This window comes from Penicillium lagena, assembly GCF_028827675.1.
Source record: "Penicillium lagena strain IBT 129212 chromosome Unknown utg000006l_segment0_segment0, whole genome shotgun sequence".
In the NCBI taxonomy this organism is placed as follows: Eukaryota; Fungi; Ascomycota; class Eurotiomycetes; order Eurotiales; family Aspergillaceae; genus Penicillium; species Penicillium lagena.
Genome location: NW_026623227.1, coordinates 77,444 through 90,823, shown reverse-complemented (window position 1 = coordinate 90,823; position 13,380 = coordinate 77,444). Strand labels below are relative to the sequence as shown.

The following is a 13,380-nucleotide window of genomic DNA, read 5'->3' as shown; positions in this document are numbered from 1 at the left end:
CTATCCAACTATCCAGCTCGGGGCAGAGTTGCCATAACGTAATCCACAAGCGACCCGCACATACAGGAGAACCGCCCACCCCAAAACACCATAGTAAATGCGATAAATGACAACTCAATATCTCTACAACAACAGCTTAACATGAGGTCCTATTATAGCCTAGCGATATTTAGATCATATCACGTCTCTTTATGAGGTTAAAAATTTTGATGATGTTGTTTATGATTCAGAGATATATATTTGCATCATGCATATGTTTTTTTGTGTATTTCTACAAAAGATTCATTCATTCTAAGTTTACGTTAGTCTATGCTATTCTTTATGCCTATTAACAGTATCTTATGAATAATCAAACAAAATTAACCTATTGTTGTTGAAATATCGAGTTGTAAAAATAATGCATTTACTACGGTGTTTTGGGGTGGGCGGGTCGCAGGTCGCTTGTGGATTACGTTATGGGTAGATTAGATGAGTAAGTGGTAGAATGCGGCTGCTGGATAAATTACCCAGGGGGCGATTATAGACATAATAATTATTCGCGGGCCGCCCATTACCTGCCCGGTGCATGATTTTGCTAAATAGATGGGTAACTTGAGGATTTATTTGATAAAATACAAGTTATTATAAGTTATCTGTGCTAGTCATGATATCAGTCCACAGCGAAAAGAGTATTGGGCTGCTTGATACATGAAGGAACGATATTGTAATGAAAGTTTGCAGTGACAGAAGTATTCTTGCCTCATTAATTAAACATACTCGCCATGTTCATCTGCCCAGTTTGAGAAAGAATTGATGGCCTCGTCAGATACCAGACTCTGCATTTCTTCAATGTCAATCCACGTCTGTGACCAGCCTCGGATAGCGTTCCTGAATTGTGCCGGAGGCAGGACGTGATAGGGCTTTGTAGATAGTAGGGATTCCCTTTGTTTCTTTTCCTTCTTCTTCTTCCCTTCTCCGACTTGGAAGTCCCGTCGACCATAGTACTCAGACTGGATACCATCTTTTCGTTGATTTTTCTTCTGACCTGACTACCCGGTCACAACGTTACCCGGAGGGTGTATTGACCGACTGCGAAGCTATCACTACATGGGCCACCACTATAGTATCCTAGATCCTAGACCTCCTAGATAATAAGGTCATTATAGGTTAAATTTAACTCTAAAGTGGAAGAGCATTGACATTATAGGTTAGCAGTCGTGCATCTTAGGGGTAGTAGGTCGGAGCAGATAAGGCCATAAAAGTACGAAGGGTGGCAGACTTGAATTCTAGGTGCTAAGTCAGTTTCTGCGCTGGCACCACCGCTTAGCAAGAATTTATCGATTTATATACTATGTATCGAGGCTTAGAATTTGTTTTCACTGCATTATTCGCGTTATTCAAGCTCCCTAGACGCCACAGTTCCGCGTCTTTTTGGGGGCCGGGGGGGGGGGGGGGGGGGGGGGGGGGGGGGGCATGCTACATGTTCAGGCCGAATAAGGGGTGAAACGAACAACTTATCTTGAACAAAACTTATGGTTAGTGACCAGTCTACCAAACAAAATTTTCAGAATTCTGCTTGCTTGTAACTTTTGAAGTTCTTGTAGCCTAAAACAACCTTCGTATATGACTTCTCCTACGGATATTACATTTTCTGAGAGCGCAAGAGAAACATGCTCAATGTCAATAAAACGAATTTGGTCAGTTTATAATGAACACTAGGTGGGCAAAAAGAACCCTGAAATATTTCATGAAAGGTAAAAGATTGGGTCAGAGCGCTGAGATTCCTCCATAGTTGTGATTCCCGGAGGAGCCTGAAGAATGTAAGTAGGGGCTTCCATGCAATGTAATTTCTGCACTATATAATATGTTGTCCAAAAAGGGTTTACTATCACTTAGGTACATGCCATCCCTTTGGCACATGAACATTCTGACAATTTTCCAATTATTAAACACTATATACGAAGTAGTTAGGATAGCGCTGATTAGGAAAGCGGTTTTCATGACATCTAGGGATGGCATGTACCTAAATGGTAATAAGTCTTTTCTGGATAACATATTATCCCATTTTTATATATATTTCCCCGGTGGATACCTGTGACCAATTGTGTCATTAGATAGACGCCTCCGTTATGACTGCTGTTCGTTTTGGTGGCTTTTGGTATTTGTAAAAAATGGTGGCTACGTTGAGCCAACGGAAAATGTCAGTATAATATAGTCTTGTACAGGGGGAGTATGTGGACAGTCATAAGGGACATGTGAATTGCGCAGGCGCTCAATATAAATACTTGTCAAGGACGCACATTCAGAAACTAGTGTCATCAATCCTATTACACACAGTTCAATACCTTCTTGCTTTGGAGCCACCTACCCTGTGAACATGTTTTACCGAGTTGCTCTTCATTCTATCCTGCTGCTTAGTGCAGCCATAACGACCGCTCAGGCATGGCAGCAGTCTGATGATGGCGACGTTTGGGTAAGTTACATATATAAACTAAGATACAATCAATGATCTAATTGGGTTTAGGAGCCTCCATATCCTCAGCGATGCCAACCGGACCCCTGCGCCAACATAACTTTCTCCAACGCATCCTATGTCTGCGGTAATTCAAGCCTAGGTCCGATCAAACTTCCTAGATATTTTCCTCTTTCGACAGAGTTGGCGACGTATGCCCGATTTGGCGATCTTTGCCCGTACGAATTCCTTGAGAAGTGGACATACCCCAATAACGATTCGTACCACTATCCTCTTCAGAATGGATTCGTGTATGAAAGTTCTGGAAGAAGAATTTCGGGCGATGTCATCCTCCCAGTTGGCCGAAAGGTTGACCGCTTTGGTGGTGAAGGTGGCAACTTCTTTAGCCCCTTGGGTGCGCCTTACATTGAAAGGGCGTTGCCCCCCTACAATTTAGACAACAATGACGGCGATTATCCATACAACTATCATGTTTACGAGGTGATTAAGGAGCTTCCGGTCACTCTTGGGCCAGTTGCGCCATGGTTTGAACAACCTGGGATGGGAACACAATTCACCCATCCCCTCAATATGTCCGCGCTGGTAGACATGAAATATCTAAGACGTCTGGAAAGGTCCGAGTATGACAACAAAGCAGACTTTGCGGACAATTACACGCCCGGGCCAAATAGCTAAACGAAGGAAGGGCATTGGTTGTGACTGCGCAATGTAATTGGTAGATGGTGACGCGATCGTGGAAAGCTGGCGGAATCAACCGACACTGCAGAGAGACGGGGATGTCGAAGGAGGTAATACCTGAAAGGCAGGGGAAGAACAGACCAGTCTAATTTTCTGGGAATTAACTTAGTTAATAACGTTAAGGAAAGCAATCCTTTCTTCTCCAGAATACCTTTCCACCAATCTAATGCTCCAACGAACATCTCCACCTTTTGCAAACAACTTCATGAAGGGCCACGAATGCTTCTAGTCCTTCTGGAGGCTCTTTGCTGCTAACATGTCCCCGCCGATCCTCAATGAGCTCCATCATAGATCGCATATTATACGAACATGAGAGAGGGAGGGAGTCGATTTGGCCCGGCACGAACTGCTCTAGGTGGTCATGAGCCACCTCGACCATCATACGAGCAAGCGTGTCGAGAGTGGCGTGTGACTGCTCGTGAACCAGATGATCTGGCGTAGACGGTCGCTTCAGAATATACTGATGTAGACGGACAAGGGACCTTTTGAATATCAGCTTCATTGCTCATTATTGCAAAAATCTCGCTCTGTAATTTCCCAATGCTGCTATATATACCTTATCAAGATCCCATTGGCACCGCATTGATGTATGCCAGGGGTTTGACTCATCAAAATTGTCAAGAACTCCCGTAGATTTTCATCCAATTTGTTTAGTTCTGGGAGTGGCGTCGCAATATGGTCATCCGTGACCCGTAAAACTTGAACTAGAAATGATACTGCCTGTATTTGGCGACCGAAAGAGCTGACGCTGGCTGAATGTATATCACCCACGGTAGCTACTTGTCCAACATCTTGAGCACAAGAAAGTGAGCTAGCGTAAGTCGGTGGTACAAGATCCGATGGCAGTCCAGTCCCAGGAGCTGGAAAATTCAATGCCGGTTTGAGATGGTCGAGTGGACATTCATATAAGACAAGCCTGCACAATTTATTAATGTCAGCGAAGAGGCTTCATTTGGCTTCCATAAGTATAGCCCCACCTTTCGAGCATGATCATTCCCCAATATATGTTTTGAATTTCAAGGGACCTAAGCTCCAGGGCAGCGTCACCATTCACCTTCTCATTCAGCCAGCTAGGTCTATCAATCCCAAGGATAGAGGCAATCCGTACACATGTTCCAATGGAGATGTATGCGGCATGAGGCCTTCCACAAGCATACTCGTATGCCGCCAGAAGGAGCCCAGTCTGAATAAGCCTTGTAGAAGCGGCGAGCACAGTTTGTACGCAAGTAAAAGACATCCGCAACTCAAGATATAAAGTATGTGGGGGTACAATCTGTGCTCTATTGTCGTCTGAAGGATCCAATGTAACCAAATACATGGCCAGCACGAGAAGAGAAAAGTCCGCAGGCGGACATCTATCAAGATATAAAGTGGTGGTGTTCATCAGTAGATCATGCGATACTACTGGGAGCCACCGGTGGAAGCTTCGGAAATATTGATCACAGACCTCTGAAAACGCCCGTTCCGTGATTGTAAAGACATTGGAGACTTCATGATGTAGAGCGTTTTCGATCGTCATGCGCGGCTGTGATAGGATTGAATTTGTCAAGGGATTTGAGGGCAACGACGGACTGGTAGTAGACCATAATACATTGCTCCCCACCAGATTGTGACGGCCCTCTGAAGCCGCTGCCGGGTCCTCGTATAGACATATCAGACCACGTTGGGTGCAATATCCACAACGTGGAAGAGCTTTATCACAACCTTTCTTCCGACCTTTGCAGGTTGCACAAACTCTTGGTGCACGCTCCATAGTCAAAGAGAGGGGGTTATCGGAGAGTTTGGCCCCCAATTTGTCCAATGATGTTCTCCCAAGGTTGTCCGATACGTAATCCGACTTGCAGCCGATCTGCAGCGATAGTACATTAGCCAGCGGCCGCCGCTAAATGTAATGTCTATATGAAACAAGGTTGAAATTCGAGACTGCAACACCGGAAAAGGGAGAAATTCAACTGCTAGAGTCCCATGCTGTACGGGTCTTGTAGGTGCATGACTGCAGGTAGTATGGGTCGACGGATGAATGACGGAATCAGGAATGGATGAAATGTGGGGCTCGGCGGCCGCCGCTAATACTATTAAAGAATAGCAAATCATTCCATTCCGATGAACTAATGTTTGTATGATATGGACTAGTTTAGGTACGCTATTTCTTTACCTTGATACCATTTCCTTAGTGATAAACTCAGCGACCTTGTGGGTGCTCGTTTAAGTTGGGTAACCACTAGGCGAAAATACGAATCCACCCTCAGTCCAGTGGTTGGTGGTTTATAATGAACGATTTCACGGGTATATCGGCTCCAATGTTATCTACGCGTGTTTGCGAGAGTTTGAAATTGGGGGAGTCAAAGCTCTATATAATATAATGCCGGCTTATTTCTTCTCTTGCTAATATGCTTCAACTGTTCAACCCGCCATTGTCCTCCAACCATGGCACCTCTCGATCTTGAATCCCAATCCCAGCCGATTGAACAGGCCAAGGCTGAGAATCTTGAGAACTTTAAGGTCAATTTTCAGCCCGACGATCCCAAAAATCCTAAAAATTTCAGCACTCCCTACAAGATATGGCTCGTCTTTCAAATGAGCTTGCTTGCGATGACGGGTGCTCTCGGGTCATCTATCATCTCTCCTGGCTCAACAGAGATTGCAGAATATACCAAAGTTAGCACTGAAGTCACATCCCTGACTGTAGCCCTCTTTGTCTTGGGTTGGGCCTTCGGCCCTATGATCTGGGCCCCCATCAGTGAAATTTACGGTCGCCGGTTGGGCATGTTACCCGCCGTCTTTATTCTGGGCCTCTTCAGCATTGGTACAGCAACAAGCAAAAATGCTGCTGCCATTTTTCTTACACGGTTCTTTGGTGGAATTTTTGCGTCGGCGCCAATCAGTAATGTACCTGCAGCCCTAGGAGACATCTTCCCACCCGCAACACGTGGAAATGCGATGACATTTGTGGCGCTATGCATCACAGGAGGTCCTACAATTGGGCCTATCGTTGGTTCTGCCTTGACTGTCAACCATAGTCTAGGGTGGCGTTGTAAGTTCTTCTTGTCTTCAATGGACTTGTACGTTAATTAGCTAGGCTAACGACTTTGCTCCAGGGACGCAGTACGTCGAAGCCATCATCGCTTTCTTCTTATTCGCCCTCTGTGCGCTATGCCTCCCGGAGACATACGCTCCAGTTCTCCTGAAGCGAAAGGCCTGGAGGCTACGCAAGAGTACAGGGGATGAACGATACTGGCATCCTCATGACAAGAAGTTCGATGTGCATAATGTTGCTACCAAGCATCTTGTTCGGCCACTTGTGTAGGTGCCCCTTATCCGCCTGCCGAAGAGTTTGACTAACCCGATCTTGACAGGATGTTGTTTACCGAGCCGATGGTCACCCTACTCGCCCTCTACGCCTCCTTCACCTACAGCCTCATTTATTTGACTCTCGAAGTCTTTCCAATTGTCTTCAATGAAGACCGACGCTGGAGTCTAGTCATATCAACCCTCCCTTTCCTATCTATCCTAGTCGGAGTGATCTGTGCGGTCCTCATCAACTTTGCAAACCAGCCACGTTATAGGCGGGCCCTGAAAGAAAATGGCGGGAAAGCAGTACCCGAAGCTCGTTTACCTCCCATCATTGTTGGGGGCGTTCTGCTAACCGGGGGCCTATTTTGGTTTGGATGGACTGCGGCTCCAAAGCACCCCTGGCCATCACCAGTGGTGGCAGGAGGTAAGATACGTTTTACCATGATCGATTTCTTAGCTGATGCACAATCACCAGGTTTCATCGCTGCAGGGTTCAATATTGTCTTTCAGCAATGTTTAAATTTCCTGGTCGATACTTATGGGCCATTTGCTGCCAGTGCCGTATCTGCAAACACTATTTTGCGGTCGATTCTTGCCTGCGCGATGCCCATTGCTGCACGGCCTATGTTTGAGAATTTGGGTCTCGGGCCGTCAGCCAGTCTGCTGGGTGGGATCTCTTGTTTAGCATTACCGGTTCCTTTGCTGTTCATGAAGTTTAGCGCGGCATTACGAGGCAAATCTCGATTTACCACAGGCCCGGATGCGTAATGGTGATAACATAAAGGGACTGACGGGGTATACAAGCTGAGATATTTATGCCGTTGTCAATGAAGATTGGGAAAGTTATTATTGTTTGCAGATGTTTAACCTATTGTGTGGAACCATTAGAGCACATCGAACGCCTTTACGCGGCTTCCGCAGTGACCTGGGCACTAGCGGGATTGGCTCCCGTAACAATGCGCCATCTGTGATGATAAACGCGTCCCAGGGACCAGCGGGAGAAACACGTATATAGCCGGCTATATCAGCATCAAAAAAATCATTTCTCTTTCTGCAAAGAATTCACAAGTCGCCCCGCACGTAGCAGCGGTTGCATCGATAGTGAGTCGGTCCTAACTTTCCTTTGTGTCAAGAACGTTGTTCTCCTCTTCTCCTCCACTAGTAAAGCCAGTCACCCGGCAGTTAAAGATCACGGATTTTCCGTTCGAAGGATTGATAATTCCTGGGAAGATTGCACCACCGTGACAACTAATGACAGTAAATAAAACAAACGTAAACAATAAAGTCTTATGCTGCTGCCACGATACGGCGATCCAAAATCTTTGTTGCTGCGATGCCTTGCAAGTCTTCAGCCTCAGGATAATCGATCAAAGACGCATGACCCGCTGAGGCAAAGAAGAGCCCATACTAATTAAGCCGTAAAGTCAGCCAATCCGCCAAATTCGAGTAGCTGTTCGGCTACTCAAACAAATGAGAGATCTTACATTGTTTTGATTAATATGATTTCGGCAATATGGAACCCCATGTCTTGCGGCATGGGGCTAAACAGAGTACGATATATGATAAATCTATTTTTCGTCCATTAACTAATTGGTTGGTGTTCACAGGCTCGGCATGTCAATTGTTACTGTTCCTCGGATCCCTCCCACATTTACAGATAATAGTTTGGGAGAGCTTGCAGCAAATTATGAAGCAAAAATCATTGATGTTGAATCAGGTCAGGTTGTGGATAGAGACATGGCCGGGGAACTGCTGATCAAACCTCCGGTGCCATCCAAGGGATACTCGGATCAACCTGATCAAACTGCGGAAGCTTTTACTAGCGATGGATGGTTCCGGACAGGTGACCTCTTTCGAGTGGATGAAAAGGGTCAGTTCCATATCGTGGGGCGCATCAAGATAACTCGTTCTCGCTTTCCTGACACCTCGACTATATCAGTGATCTGACCTGACATAGGACCTCTTCAAAATCGACGGAAACCATGTTTTTGTGTCCGAAATTGAAATCGCTATTCTTCTCCATCCAGACATTGTCGACGCAAGCCTTGTTGCCGTAAAGATGTAAGTGGTCACCTACTTATATTTTGTCTCGAAGGGCGACGGTTGTTAATCTTGAAACGCATTGACATTTAGGCATGGAGATGAAGAGCCTGTGCCTCGTGGAGATCTTGTCAAAAGATCGGGATCAGAATTCATATTGGAGGACTTCCTTCAATGGATGACAAAGACACTGGCATCGAAGATGCAGCTTCTCGGGGGCATGGGACTTCTTGACTCTTTGTCGCTTTCAAATGTTCGTAAAATGCAATCTCATTCCACCGCATATGTGTGCTAATGAAGCTCCAGACCGGAAACGGAAAACCCGATCGCGCATTATTGAAAGATATGGCGGCAAAAGATGTGATCACATTCCCGGAAAGTCTACCGAAGAATCCCCTTCCCTCCCAACGGTGTTCAAGTCCCGTTGAGATATCAACATGAGAATTGAACTAAACGGTGCCATTATCTAGCTCACGAGCTACATTTTCATGGACTTTGAAGAACGCAAACCAAAGTGGTTGTCATATCGGTCATGGCTGTCTGACCGCATAACCCGATAGAAAATGTCGAAACTATTCGGCTCGGAAGGTTCCAAATGCTCGAAATGTCGACCAGAAGGATTCTATTGAGAATATTGAGTGCGTTCACCTGGGTAGATAGAGTTGATATGACGTCCGCAATTCTGTTCTTGATGTGCCTTATTCTTTCCAACAAAGGTCCTTCGTTCGCTTCTTCGTATCCAAGAATTTAGCGTGAGACGTGTAGAGCTTCGTCTGAGAGACGCGAAACCATGTCCGAGACTATCGGCAAAGGAAGATTTCATCGTGAGAGCATTAACATGTCCTTGTCGCACATCAGTATAATTTCTCCCGCAGCAAAATGTCACGCTCCTTCTCTAGATTTTGTCTCTTTTCCTCTTCTGTAGGCGGTCCGCGAAAAATTCGGTTGACCACGCCCTGACGATGTCAATAAGATTGTACTCGCCATCTCGTTAAAGCAAGGAAAGTGACCCCCTGTCTTCAACTCGGCAACATTCGCGAAATGCCAGATTGAAGAGACGCCAGAAACGGTATAATGTAATTCCAGACCGCCGCTAATCCGAGGATTATATAATGCTTGTTTGAAGTTATCTGGGAATTCACGATTTCAGTCATTAGTGGGTCGTGTTGTTGAGATGTGAAAATATAAGGGTGGTGAAAACAAAGAGAACAGTGAAAACTAAGTCACCCATAACAAAAAGCATATGCTTACATGGGCCACTGGCTTACTGATTACATTCGAAATAACTATAAGCTACGCTTATCGGCATATATTATCTTGGTAGTCTGTTTACTACGAATCTAACAAGGCAATTTCTTTGAGCTGAAAGCAACCGGGAAACCTTCCTGTAACGAGTTGCTTGCCCGACCGCGGAGTTAAGACTTATAATTATCTGAGTTGGCCAATCTTGACGGCAGCCTCCAAGTTTCATTCTTCAACTGCCACTTAGTCTTTCTATAGCCATTTTCCCACGAAGACGCTGAATTATATGTAACTCAGACCTCCATCAACACCTAGCACCTGACCCGATACAAAGCTAGCGCCAGAACTTGCCGCAAACACGATGACATTCGCGACCTCCTCCGTACTTCCGTTGCGCTTGATGTACTGCTGTGCCCGAAATTTCTTCGTCAACGGATGCTCCTCTGGAGGAGCATAATCCGTATCGATCGGTCCCGGAGCGACCACGTTCACGGTGATGCCCCTCTCCCCGAGCTCTTCGGCCCAAGCCAGTGTCAAGGTGTTCAAAGCCCCTTTCGTGCTTGAGTAGAGGGCTGCTTGTTTGGCGCCGGTGCGGGCAACAACGCTGCCAACATTAATAATGCGGCCGCCAGGAGAAGCGAGATAGGGAAGTGCGGCCTGCACTAGGAGGTGCGGGCCTCTGACGTTAGGGTGAAACAACGCGTCGAACTCCTCGACTACGGCCGTCTCGGCGCCCTCCTGGAAGGTAGCGTGACCGGCATTGTTAACAATGATGTCGATCTGACGACCTGGGAACGCCTCCACGGTAGCGCGAACAACGTCGTCTCCGAAGCTCAGAGACCCCGCGTCGCCTTGGACAACGGCGACCCTGACCTCAAGCTCGCGAATCTTATTGGCACTGTGTTCAGCTGCCTCTTTGTTCGAATTGTAGTGGAGTACAATCTGCAACACCGTCAGCTCAGCCCGCTTTCACTGCACGAGGTAACGCACATCAGCACCGGCCTTGGCCAACGCAAAGGCAGTCGCGAAACCAATGCCATTCTGCTTAGAGCCTCCGGTGACAATGGCAAGTTTGCCTTTGAATTCTTGGAATGTCATTGTAGGATGCGGGGTCGTAAAGAAAACTAGAGACGTTGACGGCATTTGCACCGCACCTGGCGGGCCTCTTATATCCTTGGGGATGACATTCGTCGCTCATCGTGATTGTGCCGGAAAGGGTGTCAAGGAAATGTCGCAGCACGTCAGTTCGCGCGCTGACACGCGATCCAGCTTCCAACAACTTGTCATCACCGCATCTTTTTACGAACTGTAGCTCTGCTTAAGCTGCGAGCTCGCCGAGCTCGGCGAGGTCGGCGAGCTCGGGCTGAATAATCTGTAGGTGGGAACTAAAAATCAACATGACAAATCTAATCTGACAAATAACTACCGCTGGAAAATGAAGAATCGCCTCCTCAATAACATTTGATAGCATCACTCACTGTGCCGAGCCTTCTGTCGACTGTCTGTAAAGGAACGGCGTCCGATTTCCAATGGACATTCAACTGTCCTCCCCTCAGAAAGCCAGAGACGCAATGGACGGGCCTCTTTTTCTGGGGGCCAACGAAGCCACCGATCATTCTCCGCAGGAACCCTCGAATATTGCCGATTCCACGACTTCGTTAACTCTTCCATGCGTGCACTGCCGGCGTCGCAAAGTCCGCTGTTCCCGGACTTACCCTTGTGTTCGCTGCAAGCAAAGGAATGAACAGTGTTGGTTCGACATACCTGCAAACGAAGCCTCACAATCCCACGAAGGCAGTAGCTCAGACAACCAGGCTCTAGAGAGAGTCGCAAAGCGCGCGCGCACATTTTATCAAAATTGGTTTTCAGACAATTCAGCCATTTCTAGCTCCCCTAGTTCCTGCCGATGTGTATTTTCCGATGCTGAAAATGAAGCCTCTGTCATGTTAGCTTCCACGGGAGCGTCTCCCCTGTTAGATGCCCGGCATTCGCGTTCTGGGAAACTTGTCCATGAAAGACATCAGTCGAGATATCTGGTGCCAGGCTTCTGGCCCACTATGTATTTCGAGGTGAGAAAAGATAATTCGTCGTCTAGTCCTTCAGAGCTTACACCAGTTCTCGCTTACCGCAGATTGGGAACCTGAGCTTCCTTTTGGATCACGATCAGGTTGGAAAGTACGGTGCAGGAACCCAACCCTCGTTCAATAGTGAAAGTGAATATCTTTACCGCTCTATTAACATGGCAAATCACCCGTCCCCATCCGCCGTTGATTATTTGATCAACACGTATATTCAGTTTGTGGATCCTTTCATCCGAATTTTACATGTGCCTCAGATGCTCCGCGAACTAAATTTGTTTCGACGAGGCGTTCTCGTTAGGGCGCCCCAGTTTGAGTGTCTGGTTTTCATCGTCTACTCCCTGGCCACTCTCAGCATCACCGACGAAGAGTGCCGTATTCATCTGGGCGAAGCCAAGCATGCGCTTCAAACACGGTTTAAAACGTGTGCAACCCAAGGGCTGGAAGGATTAAGGCTGCACACGACCCATGAAGAGTCTGCTCTACAAACGTATCTAATGTATATTGTAGGTAGTCTATTGACATGGTGTCCGAAATACCCTAATATACCCGCTAACTGACAATACTCAGACTCTCCTATTCTGGAGCGGCGAAATGCTTGAAGCAAGCTCTATGCTAGCGACCGCTGCGCGAATGGCACAAAGGATTGGAGTTCATCGTGACGGAGAGCTTTTTGGGCTCTCCCCTTGGAAAATTGAATCGCGCCGCCGCATGTGGTATCATATTTTACTCCTAGATACTTGGGTGTCCGACAATTGTGGCCTGGACTCACTTGTCTCCCCCTGGCGCGTTGATGACATACCGCCCCCCCCTCAACTGCAATGATCGTGATTGGGATGTCGCTGAGTTCTCCACCGCGAAGCCTCCCCCGCGCCACGGTTACACAGATATGTCTCTGGCCCTGCTACAATACGAAATAGCAGCAATCTCTCGCACGGTACTTCGCTATCTCCCGTCAGAGCGGGTAACAGATGGCCACGATATCTACTCTTCTTTCCTCGAACAGTTTCTTGAACAGCGACGAACATACCTTCAGACCAAATTTTTGGACCGTCTAGATACTGCTGTACCTCGTCAAAAGCTGATGATTGATTTGGCAAATCTCGCTCTGCAGCGATTTCGTCTTGTCGGTCTCCAAGCATGGTTTCAGTTTGCCGAAGCTTCATCGCTTTCTCTTTCATCCAACATAACGGACTGCGAACTTGAGTAAGTTTACGGATATCGATTAAATCAATGGTGCTGATATTTTTTTCTTGGCAGTTTATATGCCCGTGCGAAGAGCTATTGCCGCCTTGTCCGGGAGAATTTGGAGGTTTATACCCCTCACCATTTTTCTTGGATAGTCTGTTCCGCCTTTACATGGCATTCTGTCGCCATTCAATTGACTACATTGCTCCGATACCCGCTGGGTGGAGGTCTTCATGACGAAGACGACGTTAAAGAAACCATTTCGAAGCTATTTCATGACCGAGGTCATTTGGATCTCTTGTCCGGGAACTCCAGTTTGTGGGAGGGAGTTGCTGGCCTGTGGCGTGA

The 13,380-nt window shown here is 46.9% G+C and overlaps 4 protein-coding genes across 4 annotated transcripts; 3 read left to right on the top strand and 1 right to left on the bottom strand.

The window, feature by feature from the left end:
* Window positions 1–2,356: 2,356 nt before the first annotated feature.
* N7510_008183 (TNT domain-containing protein) lies at window positions 2,357–3,127 on the top strand (the record flags this gene model as incomplete). Its single annotated transcript, XM_056980108.1, has 2 exons — window positions 2,357–2,452; window positions 2,504–3,127. 2 exons carry the CDS (start codon window positions 2,357–2,359, stop codon window positions 3,125–3,127), a joined length of 720 nt encoding a protein of 239 aa, XP_056830317.1.
* Window positions 3,128–5,617: 2,490 nt separating this feature from the next.
* Window positions 5,618–7,252, top strand: N7510_008182 (MFS transporter; the record flags this gene model as incomplete). Its single annotated transcript, XM_056980107.1, has 3 exons — window positions 5,618–6,224; window positions 6,289–6,493; window positions 6,547–7,252. The coding sequence occupies 3 exons, from the start codon at window positions 5,618–5,620 to the stop codon at window positions 7,250–7,252; spliced, it is 1,518 nt and encodes a 505-aa protein (XP_056830316.1).
* A 2,796-nt stretch (window positions 7,253–10,048) lies between these two features.
* Window positions 10,049–10,864, bottom strand: N7510_008181 (SDR family NAD(P)-dependent oxidoreductase; the record flags this gene model as incomplete). Its single annotated transcript, XM_056980106.1, has 2 exons — window positions 10,049–10,708; window positions 10,757–10,864. 2 exons carry the CDS (start codon window positions 10,862–10,864, stop codon window positions 10,049–10,051), a joined length of 768 nt encoding a protein of 255 aa, XP_056830315.1.
* Window positions 10,865–11,337: 473 nt separating this feature from the next.
* N7510_008180 (Zn(II)2Cys6 transcription factor) lies at window positions 11,338–12,669 on the top strand (the record flags this gene model as incomplete). The annotated part of the gene is made up of 3 exons (XM_056980105.1): window positions 11,338–11,835; window positions 11,862–12,350; window positions 12,415–12,669. The coding sequence occupies 3 exons, from the start codon at window positions 11,338–11,340 to the stop codon at window positions 12,667–12,669; spliced, it is 1,242 nt and encodes a 413-aa protein (XP_056830314.1).
* Between the last annotated feature and the right edge of the window lie 711 nt (window positions 12,670–13,380).